The sequence below is a fragment of the Parasteatoda tepidariorum genome, chromosome 4 (genome assembly GCF_043381705.1).
Source record: "Parasteatoda tepidariorum isolate YZ-2023 chromosome 4, CAS_Ptep_4.0, whole genome shotgun sequence".
Classification (NCBI taxonomy): domain Eukaryota; kingdom Metazoa; phylum Arthropoda; class Arachnida; order Araneae; family Theridiidae; genus Parasteatoda; species Parasteatoda tepidariorum.
Window position 1 is genome coordinate 80,769,308 of NC_092207.1, and position 12,001 is coordinate 80,781,308.

At 28.8% G+C, this 12,001-nt stretch overlaps 1 protein-coding gene across 1 annotated transcript in view; it reads right to left on the reverse strand.

Annotated features, from left to right (window-relative positions):
• The window catches only part of LOC107457010 (amiloride-sensitive sodium channel subunit beta-like), a 23,317-nt gene extending 12,182 nt beyond the window's left edge, over nt 1-11,135 (reverse strand). Inside the window, exons 1-5 of the mRNA XM_043041507.2 lie at nt 10,921-11,135; nt 8,614-8,759; nt 6,187-6,443; nt 4,288-4,504; nt 1,582-1,706 (exon numbers count right to left, since the gene is read on the reverse strand). Of these exons, the coding sequence (XP_042897441.2) occupies nt 1,582-1,706; nt 4,288-4,504; nt 6,187-6,443; nt 8,614-8,759; nt 10,921-11,109 (934 nt within the window). The 5' untranslated portion in view covers nt 11,110-11,135. The remainder of the gene's footprint in view (nt 1-1,581; nt 1,707-4,287; nt 4,505-6,186; nt 6,444-8,613; nt 8,760-10,920) is intronic.
• Between the last annotated feature and the right edge of the window lie 866 nt (nt 11,136-12,001).

Sequence of the window (12,001 nt, forward strand, 5' to 3'; positions counted from 1 at the left end):
TTAATAACTCATAAAATAATAAAGATAGATTAAAATTAATAACATAAATGGTTAGATAGACTCAAAAAGTTTCATGACCCTTGTCAATGAACTTCCACGTGTGCCCCCTTCTTCACACCGGAGAATATCAAGTCGATAGTTAATTTCACGCCAGGTAGCGGCAAGCATGTAGGCATCCACAGAGGCTATTGCGGTTGTAACTCTGACTTTTAGGTCATCAATGTTCGACACGATCCTCCTTTAAACATTGTCTCTTATAAATCCCCAAAGAAAAAAGTCCAGCGGCGTTATATCAGGTGATCTGGGTGGCCAAGGAATTGGACCTCCTCGCCCAATCCATCTTCCTGGAAAATGGTCATTCAAAGAACTACGAACGATGATACCCCAATGCGGTGGTGCGCCATCTTGTTGCAAAAAGACATGTGGCTGAAGCTCTTCTAGTTATGGAAACACGAATAAGTTTTCCAACGTGTCTAAATATACGACTGATGAGACCGTCTTTTCTGTAAAAAAGAAAGGCCCAATGTCTCGGTGGTGCATTAGTCTACACCACACATTAACCTTTGGGGAATCCCTTTGTGTCTCACGGTATTCATGGGGGTTTTCAGATCCCCATATGCGCACATTATGGTGATTAACAATGCCAGAAACATGAAAGGATGCTTCGTCGGAGAGCATTATGCTCTTCAGAAAATACTACAGCTACCTGGAGTGAAATTACTATCGACTTGATATTCTCCGTGCGACGAAGGGGGCACACGTGGAAGTTCATTGACAAGGGTCATGAAACTTTTTGAGTCTATCTTACCATTTATGTTATTAATTTTAATCTATCTTTATTATTTTATGAGTTATTAGACATCAAAATGAGTCCGGAACTTTATTGACACCCTGTATTTCAAGAAGTTAGCAAATAAAGTTACAGTTTGTTCCATAAACAGTTTCTGAGTCATGAAATTCGTATTTTTAAAATTTCCTTTCAACACTGTTCAACTGATTTCGTCCAAATTCGGTATTTTTCAATTTAAAATTACATAGTTTAAAAATGGTGTGAAAATTTTATTAAATAGAATAATAAGAAGCAGAAAATATTAAAAATTATTTTTGTAGGTAGTGTTATTTGAAAAAAAAAACTCTATAGTTAAGTAGAAAGAAAATTTCTATTCACATAAAAAGTTTACAAGGTGTGGCGAAATACTCAAAAAGAAAAAATAACATTAATAGCCCAAAATTTTCGACAATTCTTGCTTGAACTATGGACTCTATTTGCAAGTATCCCCCTCACCTATATTTTGAAGACTAATAATCTAAAAACCTCGGTAAAAATGTTAATTTAAAGGCATGTTTCTTCAAATAAAGTACGTTTTATGTGTCTTATTTTATAACTCAAAATATTACCAGCACAAATTATTTAGCATTTTTAAGAAAATGAATCATTATGATTGTGCCCTTGCATACTAATAGAGCATTAGATTTAAAGTTACTCCGGGTGTTCGCTTTTTTTCTTTTGACTGTACATATAAACCACAGAATACATGTATTATTTTAAAACAGTTAATTTAATGAGATAATGATTATCACCAGGTAACCTTCCAGTTTGCTTAACTATTTTAGGTTTGCCATCTTTCTCATTGTCGGTAGGTGGGTAGTAGTTAAACATGTAGCATTTCCCAAATGTTGGACTATATATTGTTGTTATATCTCTCCTGAAAATAAAAATGTCAATCATAGTATGATAGTAACAAGATCATGTAAATTATGCTGAAATATTTTTAAAATTATGTGAACAAACTTTATCTTTGCTGTTGTTGTTATTTTTTATTTTATTTGGATCAACAGGAAACGGCACTTACATATTGTATGCTTGTTTTGTAGCATTTTGTTTCTCTTATGAGTTCTGGAAATCACTCAGAGACAATGCTTCTGAATCTAAGAATGCGATCAAGTCCTGGTTAAAATATTCTTTAAAGCTTTCTTTGTATGTAGCATTCTCTGTTTTACAGATAGATTGATTTCTCATTCCTGGGATATTATTTAATACACAATAGTCATTAATACATAAGTTGACTGTAAATTCTGATTCAAAGTTACGGTCAACTTCAATGAGGCCTATGGCTATTTTACAAAATTAGGGTTCTCGAAAAATTGAACTAGGTTAAATTGAACTGCGTAAAATTGAAAAAGAAGTTTTAGGTTTAATGAGAAAAAGCGTAAAGATAAGTTTATATATGTTTAATGAAGACATTTTTCGGAAAAAAGAAAAATTCTGCAATTATACGGACAATTGTAAATTATACGGTTTTTCCACATCTTCTACATCTTTGCAACGTATATAAAGTTAGCTCAAAAACTTTTGTATTCATTATTTTAATATATGTTGAATGGACAGTTTCACGAAAAATTAATAACCGCTTAATTACTGTGAAAGAGTAATTCAACATGTTTAAGGTAATATCATAGAATAATAATGGAACACCATTTTTTAGCTTTGAGTTTTTGATTTTGTTTAAGATTGTTACTTTGTGTAGCATCGATTACATTGAATTTTAATGAAAATATAACAAAAATAGCTGAAATGTCAAAATCATTTGTGTTTATACAGATACTAACAGTAAAAATTGTTGAGTATAACTTCAACAAATGAGTATAAAATATCCTTATATTCATGTGCTTATTTTTATCAAAAAAAGAAGAAAAAAAACTTAATGATTTATTCTCATTGAAAGAAAATTCGCATGTTCCTAACTTCTTCCTCTATCTATTGATAGAACAGAATTTGCATGGAACAAATTTTACATGAATATAAAAATATCTGTATTTTAAAAAGAAGATTGTGATCTTTCAAAATATACTAAATAACAATCAAAAAATTTAACGACTTTAACGTACTATAAGAAAAATAACTTGTCATTCTTTTATTTTCATTAAAGGATAAAAAATATTTATTCTCAGAGCGCAGTTAAACTTATATGCATTTGGGAAATTTATTTTTAAATTGCAATCATAAAAATATTATGAGTTCTAGAGATTCCATTGGACTTTCTAAAATTTAAAAATCTCAGTAAGAAGATGAATTTATATTTATATAGCATGTAAAAAAATCTTGTATCATTTCTTCTAAACAGGGTTTATGTTTTTTTTAATGCTTTTTTTTTTAAAAAAATCATTTTATTTCATTAAAATATGTTTTTTATTTGATTAAATCAGGTTTTCTTTATTAAAGATACTCTAAAAACTTATAATGAGTTAAATTTTATAAACATAATTAGAATTCTATTAAAAATTAACCATCACAATCTATTTCAAACCATATTACTGTAGAAAAAAATTTATAGTAACACAAAATATATTCAAATAATTGAAAATGGAATAAAAATGCATCATTTACTAAAAAGTAGGCCTAAATAAGCAAATCATAAAATTTATGTCATACATCCATTTTTCTTTTTAAACTTTTGAAATAACAAAATACATTGTGGAGCCTTATACCTTACCTTTGCTGCAGGTTGACAAATATTTCTATACAGAATAACTTAACCATTTATTAACAGAAATCACTCTATATTAAAAAAACAAATATATGTATTTTTAAACAACTTTTATAGTATATTAAGAAGATTTCTTTTAATATTAGATATATAAAGATTCAGAAATGTATATTATTAATATATGTGGGCTTGAAGACTGAGTTCAAATTTATTCAATTTTCATTTTATAAAACCTAGGTTAAAATTAGGAAATGGTGGTTTTATTACTGCGTTTTTAATTGCTACATATTTAATTACTATATGCATAATTACTACATACATAATTACTACATATTTAATTACTACATATTTACATACTACATATTTAATTGCTACATATTTACATACTACATATTCAATTACTACATTTTACAATAGGTGCTTAAATATTAAAAAAAAATGCTGCTTTAAATTTTCCCTCTGTTTGCATTCTGAAAAATTAAAAAGAATTATTCAATTTTTACAATGTTATTTCAAAAGTGCTGTAATTTTTTGCACACCAATTACTAATGTAATTCTGATAATTTGAACTTATTAACCCAGCAATATTCTTACTCTGAATTTCAAAATTTTAAAAAGAAATAAAAAAATTTTACATTTTAAAAAGCTTTGTAAATTTTTTAATCAATTATTTCTTTTTGTATCAGTTGTTTTGAATCGAGCTTTAAAACAACGAACCCAGTTTCTATATAAGTTTCAGATACAGGAAATGTTGAAAATTGTAGTAATATGGTGCAAAATCAATGCATATATTACTAACTGTATATTGCATCTTCTCCCAGCGAACCTGCACGACAGGATTATAGTATCATAAGAAATTCCATAGTCGTCAAGAATCTTGGGTTCTGGAACAATATTGAACTGCTGATCTGATAAATCACTTGATTTGGAATTTTTCAAGATTCTCATTAACTCAAGTAGCTTCTGGGAACTGTTCGTGAAATGAGATTCGTTGTATTCCCTTGAATTGGAATATCCTTTGAAAGAATGAAATAAAAATAGGAATATTAACAACAATTAGTTATACTTTCTTTGTTACGCTATACATATTTATGAAAAGTTCATTTATATGTTGCAGTCAAAAGTAGAAATCCATTTTTACGCGTAATTACTAGCAAGAAGGTAGTGTCTGGAGGAGCATCTGTAATTTCGAGATCTTACAAGACATTTGCGGTTTTTAACGCGCACTTTTACAAGTTGCTGTTCCTCATCAAAATATTTTTTTTTTTCGATTTCAAAACTATTTCTACATAGAATTTGTAAAAAATCATGATTATCCTTCTTGAAGAAAATTATTTATGTTGCATATGCTTCACTATTTAAAAGAAAAAGTGAAGAAAGCTTCATATAATAGCTCAAATGAGTCTGGTCCGCTATATGGTGCTTTAGGAGAAAGCTCCAAATTCATTCAACTTTTGAAAAATAAACAATTATTTGACGGTTGATTTTTCAAATGAGCCAATTCATTTCACGTGACGTCATTATCCCTTATTTAGTAGCAATAATTTCATCAATATTTTAAATAATTCTATCTTGAAAACCAACTACAACAACAAATCAAACTACGAATACAATTAGGATCTTAAAAAATAAGAAAATACAATTCATCGTTATTAAAACTTAAAAGAACATTTTTACTGAATCTGGTTCGACATTCGGTTTTAAATGCACCAATTATATTTTCATTTTCTTATGGTATATTTCATATGAATTATTATTTTGATGAAAGAATTACAATAAAAAATACTGCCATTGCAGCGTTTGAAAATATTTTGTACGAAAATGAAAAGTTTGTTTTCAAAAAATATTTAATTAACGTAAAATCATTTGTTGATAACAAAAAGAGAAGGATGAAATAACTATTTTCTTAAGATTGAAACTGATTAAACTTATTTGTGTATTTTCGAACGGTGTCGTGAGATCATCTCCAAAAACTCCAACTCAGGGAACTGACTGAATGAAATTTATTTCGATGTTTTCATCTGAAATGCAATTTAAGTTTCTTATTAAAAACAGTGATGTCTTTCAAAATCCTTCCACCGTAAAACAAATATTTTTAAACAAATCTATAGAAAAATATCATTTAATTCAGTCGAATCAAAATCATTTAATATCATGACGTATAATAATAATAGGAATAATAATAAGAGTTGTCATAAAAAATATCTATAAAAAAATAAATTCTGCAATGATGGGTTGTATGACTGCATATTTAGATCAACAAAAATTCCTCAAAATATGAAAATGAAAAATTAAACTTTAAACAATTATTTTATACTGTTATAATTCAAAATAATGATAAAAATGCAAATAATGTCTAATGGAAACAGTTAAAAGGAGAATATTTTAAACAACGATTGCGATTATCATGTACATTATTTTTGAAATTTCAATAAGCTCTTGTGTAATCTACATAAGCAAGGGTATGCTGAGCAGCTACAGACGATTTAAGGTTATACAAAGATGTGTTTAGCAGGGAAAAAAAATTTTTACGCATTCGCCCATTTTTAAAATTCTTGTCTGAAACTTTGTTCCTTATTTAAAAGAAAAGGCCCTGTTAATAAGATAGAAAGGTAAGAAATAGTTTATTTAAAAAAAAAACAACAGGTTTTTATAAATTACAGTGACTCAAAATACTATTAAAAAGAACAGTGCATACCGTTAAAATAAGAATATTTTAAACTACGATTGCATAAGCATAGATTATGGGTATCATTTCTGAAGTTTCGACAACCTCCTGGTACTTTGGTCTGATTCCATAAGCAGAGATATTCTGAACAGCTACAAACCGTTCTATTGTACGAAATGCAAAGTGGTGATAAACAAGGATTCTTTATGCATTGACATTCCTCGAAAATCCTGTTCCATCTACACAAAGGATCTCTAGCACAACCATATCTCAACCTTGATGATACTCTGAAAAATATTTATCAGTATTAATTTATATTTCAATAAGAAATCCTGCTAAATTTATGTTTACATGGTGTTCTGTAAGGATGGTCCAACATGGTCTCATACTGGATTTATATCGCAACATATGTGTGGAATAAAAATTTTAGTGTCTAATAAATTTATGACATAGAATTTTATGAAGCATTAGAAATCTATGTAAATGAATGGAAAGCTTTTAGAATAACAAAAATGCACGGAATATCGCTTGTCACGAAACATAAAAGGACAGAGAAGAATAAGTTGGAGAGGAGGTTGTCGTCTCCAACATTCGTTTTGTATTGGAAACATTTTGTTCAGGAAAACGCTTGAGCGTTNTGTCATGTTTTTAGTGCATGAATCTGAATTGAACAACCTGATAATGCTCACTCTGGTTATTGTTATCTGGTTGCTCACTACGTGCTCTTGCGCGCCGAATCCAATCAATTAAAAATGAAAACTGTTGCCAGCGAGAGAAAAGAAATATCATCGGTTTTATTGATACATACATACATACGTACGTATTAGCGTTTTATATAATATAGATTTCAGTATGAAATCCTGCTAAATTTATGTTTACATGGTCTCCAGTAAGGATGGTCCAACATGGTCTCATACTGCACTTATATCGCAACATATGTGTGGAATAAAAACTCTAGCGTCTAATAAATTTATGAATCCTGTTCCATCTGCACAAAAGATCTCTAGCACAACCATGTCTCAACCTTGATGATACTCTGAAAAATATTTATCAGTATTAATTTATATTTCAGTATGAAATCCTGCTAAATTTATGTTTACATGGTCTCCAGTAAGGATGGTCCAACATGATCTCATACTGGATTTATATCGCAACATATGTGTGGAATAAAAATTCTAGTGTCTAGTAAATTTATGACATAGAATTTTATGAAGCATTAGAAACCTATGTAAATTAATGCAAAGCTTTTAGAATAACAAAAATGCACGGAATATCGCTTGTCACGAAACATAAAAGGACAGAGAAGAATAAGTTGGAGAGGAGGTTGTCGTCTCCAACATTCGTTTTGTATTGGAAACATTTTGTTCAGGAAAACGCTTGAGCGTTAACGGTGAGTGGAAACGGTTGACAGAGATGAGAAACATTTTGTTCTGAAATAACCTAATAACATTCCAATCTACCTATTGTGAGAAATATCAATTCAAGACATATAAGCCGTGATGTCTCAAGTGATAGAGCATTCGCCTTCCAATGAGGTGAACCGGGTTCGAATCCCAGCAATGGCTGGTCGATACGAAATCCGTATCCGGCTTGCACCGAGCACAGTGCTGACGTAAAATATCCTCAGTGATAGACGGGTCATGGGTTAGAGTCCCCTTGACGTCAGGCTAACCATAGGAGGTTTTCGTGGTTTTCTTTTCAATGTAACGTAAATGCTGGTTAGTTCCATCAAAAAGTCCTCCACGAAGTCCTCCACAATTTTTGCACGGAGTTTAGTTATTAAACTGTAACTTAAAATATAAAATTAGCAATTAAAATATAACAATATATAAATACATTTTATCGTTTACACAGCAAAACAAAATGTAACGATACATAAATTCCTTTTATCATTCGCACAGCAAAGTGAAATGTAACGATATAGAAATATATCTTATCATTCACACAGCAAGCCAAAATATAATGATATAGAAGTATATTTTATTATTTGCACAGCAAAACGAAATGTAACGATATAGAAATATATCTTATCATTCGCACAGCAAACCAAAATGTAATAATATAGAAATATATCTTATCATTCGCACAGCAAAACGAAATGTAACGATATAGAAATATATCTTATCTTTCGCACAGCAAAACAAAATGTAACGATATAGAAATATATCTTATCATTCGCACAGCAAATCAAAATGTAACGTAAAGTTAGCACCAAAAAACAGAAACGGATGACTTACGATTTTTAAATACGGAAAAAATTTTTATTTGTTTCGTTGTAAATAAAATTATAATATTTTAAAAAATACGATACGCAACATTTTGCTTGATACTGTATGAAAACTTTCTGACCACCCCATTCAACTTAAGTCAAACTCATTGATTTACAATATTCTGTTCGGTATTGCAATAAAAAGTAAAAATGTAAAATAGTAAAAATATTTAAAAAAAATTGTTTACTCTTTTACAGGCATGTCATCAGACTCGAGGAGTTCAGTCAGTTCTTCCAGATGTTCCAACTTCGCTTCTTTTGCATTGATACGCGGTACTAAATAGCGGCTGCAAATAGTCACAGCAGGAAATTCCAATTCCTTTAAATATACTGTCTGAAAGTAAGAAAGGAATTTAAATAATACGTCATTTAGTATGTCTTGGGTGGAGATCATATAAGATGGATCAAAAAAATTTTATAAAAATCATATTTTATTTAAATTTTAATGGTACATTATTTAAAGTTTCCATTAAATGCTTTGACACTTTTAAGTTTACTTTTGTAAGTTAATCTAATATTGTAAAAAAAAATTCAAGAATATGAATTTGTAAATTTTTATCATATCATAAGTCGCATTTGTTTTAAAAGAAAATAAGTTATCATAGTATTTGATGAGTTCAAAAAAATTATGAATGTTTAGTTTCTTAACATATTTATGACGCACAGTGTGTTAATATCACTGGGGGACAAATTTTTCGTTGCTTTCTGTTGCATGAGAATTTTTTAACTGATCTTAGATATTTTCGTATCGCTGATTTCAAATCTGCAGTCGGATTCTCTCCCCAAGTTACAGTTTTTTTAAGAACGTTTTTAGTCTATTTTTTGTCAAAATGAACAAGTAGAAACGCTATATAAAGCAGTAGATCACGTAAATGTTACAATAAACTTCTAGGAGAGTTTAGACGTATCATCAGGATTAAAACTGCGCATGAAACATGTCTTTGTCATAATACGTCGCTAGGGGGCGCTTCATTATTATGAATTGTTTCTTCTTGTACTTCTGAACCGTTCATTAAAGGGGAGTACAATGACATTTACGGGTAAGGGTTCCTATGCAATTTTGAACTGGATGATGTGCTCTAACTCCCCTCAAACTTTGTCGCAATATTCATGAGATCTTCTGTAACATATAACGTTTTTAAACATTTCGACAAAAATTTGACTAAAAATATCATTTTAAGAAAATTTTATAACTTAAGAAGCAAAACTAATTTCAGATTTAAAATCCATATACAAGGGGTTGACAAGTTCAAGTACTTCTTTAAATGCAACAAAAAATCCCCCCCCGGTGTAGTTAACATTTTGTGTAATTGAGTTGGCACACTTAAGGAACTTGGCGGTGAATATTTGAAATTTTTTCGATTTTAGTCATTTTCATTGTTCTGTGAACCTTCTAATTGTTGTCAGACAAACATTTTCTAATTTTAGAGATAAAGTTTGAATTGATTTTAAAAGTTGCTGTTAAATGAGACTAATATTATTTTAAATTTTAAGGATAAGAAATTCTACAGATTTTTATTTAAAAATAATTCAGAACAAAATTACTATAATTTCATACCATGTCATTTTGTTTAAATTGTTCTTATCCAGATTTTGTTTACTTACAGCCTTATTTGCTTTTTTTCAAAATTTAAAGTCTTTTATTTGCGTAAGTAAGAAGCATGGATTTTTAGGCTTTAAAAACTGGTTAGTAACAGAATTCTTTAAAAAAAATAATTAATAAATAAATAAAAAAAATAGAAAAAATAATTTTTTAAAAAAAAATCTAAATGCAAAACAAAAACATAGTTTCAACAATTTAGGAAGGCTCCCTCCCAGCATAATGATCTCAAACACTTTATGAAAAATTTTAATAATTGTAACGTTTAATATTGCATTGTTTCAAAAATATTACAAAGCATGTTTCACATGGTTTCAAGTGTTATAACACGCAAAACATTGTGCTCTACTGTCGATTTTTTTTCTTTTTTTTAAAAAAAAAAAAACTAATCTATTTGATTGTAAAAACTAAACAATCCTGACGCATGAACTTCGCTGAACAAAGTCAAGATTCTAATTTTTTTTTTATGAATATCAATAGTGAAAATAAATTTGTTATGAATACTAGTGAATATCAATTTACGAAGAATATTATAGAATTACTCTCCTTATTAAAATCTATACTGAGAAAAAGTTTTGAATATTTATTATTAAGATTTAAGTTTCGGTTACTTTTGCGTCGAACCTAATCGGAAATCTCTAAAAAAAATTACATCTGCAATCAAATTGAAATAAAAAAATTAATAAATAAGTACTAAAATATGTTTCACATTCAAAAGAAACGCTATACTTTTAAAGTATCAGCCAAACGTAGTATTATTTAGGTATCGAATGTTTAAATTAATTGATTATATATTTAAATTTTGTCTAAAATGTGTGTGAACTTAAAATTGTTTTTTATTCTAGTTTCCGAGAAGTTCGGACAGGAATTGTTTTCAAATAAATATACTGCGTACCGTTGTTTGCAGTGCTTTGGGATAATTAAAGTATTCAAGAAGTACTCTATAGGACATGAGAATCATACATATTCCAATGAGGGTAACTGATAGCATCCAAAAAATACGTTTCTTAGAGTTTTTTTCTGATACGACGTGTTTGATACCAGCTGCAGAAATGCCTCTTAAAAAGCATTTTATCATTTTCATTTTATCTGTGGTCTGCTTTCCTTTTTTCTTTCTGAAATACATAAGAAGAAAAAAAAACTGTTAGCCACTTATTAAAATTTTTGAAAAAAATTAAACCAAGCAAAAGAAAAAAAATATGAAGCAGCGTATTTCCGACTTTACAAGCAAACTACAAGTAGAACAACAGACATTTTTACCCACCTACCTAGAATAACCTTTTTCTGGTGTTTTAATCGCAATAAGAAATCGTTACTAAGTATTTGTTTTTTTACTTAAATATCCCCATAAAAAGTTCAAATATGTCGTTTTTATAAATTTTAACATTCTGGAGTTTTTAAACAACATTTCTTATTTAAAAAAAATTACTCTTATTTTCAGAAAGAATAACAGCGTCGTGAAACAGTTTTATAACATTTTAAACATCATAACATTTTCCACAACTTAGTATTAGGCATGACGAACATTTAATTCTGTTGTGTTTTAATAGGAAGAACATTTATTACTTGAAGTTTGAAAAAGCATACAGGTTTGCTAATTGGCTAATCAGTATGACAGTCTTAATTCGTCGATTAAGTTAAAAAGACTTTAGAAAAATAAGCAGAAGGTTTAAAGGTTTAAAAAAAAAATTATAAATTTATTGTTCCAATGCATAGGACGTTTTAAAATTACAAATTCGGCAATTTTCTAGAGGCTGTTTGTGTCGTGCATAATTGTCTTATTTGATGAATTGGTGAGATTGATAAAGAAAGTGATTCAAGGAGGGTAATTCAAAGAAGGTGATGAAGGAGAATGTGATTTTCAGGTTATCAATTATGGTACTCATAAAGCTTTTTTTTTTTTGGTTTATATCGATTTATAGTAATTCTTTTTTTTTTCTTCTTTTTTATTTTATTCTTTCTAAAACAGATTACAA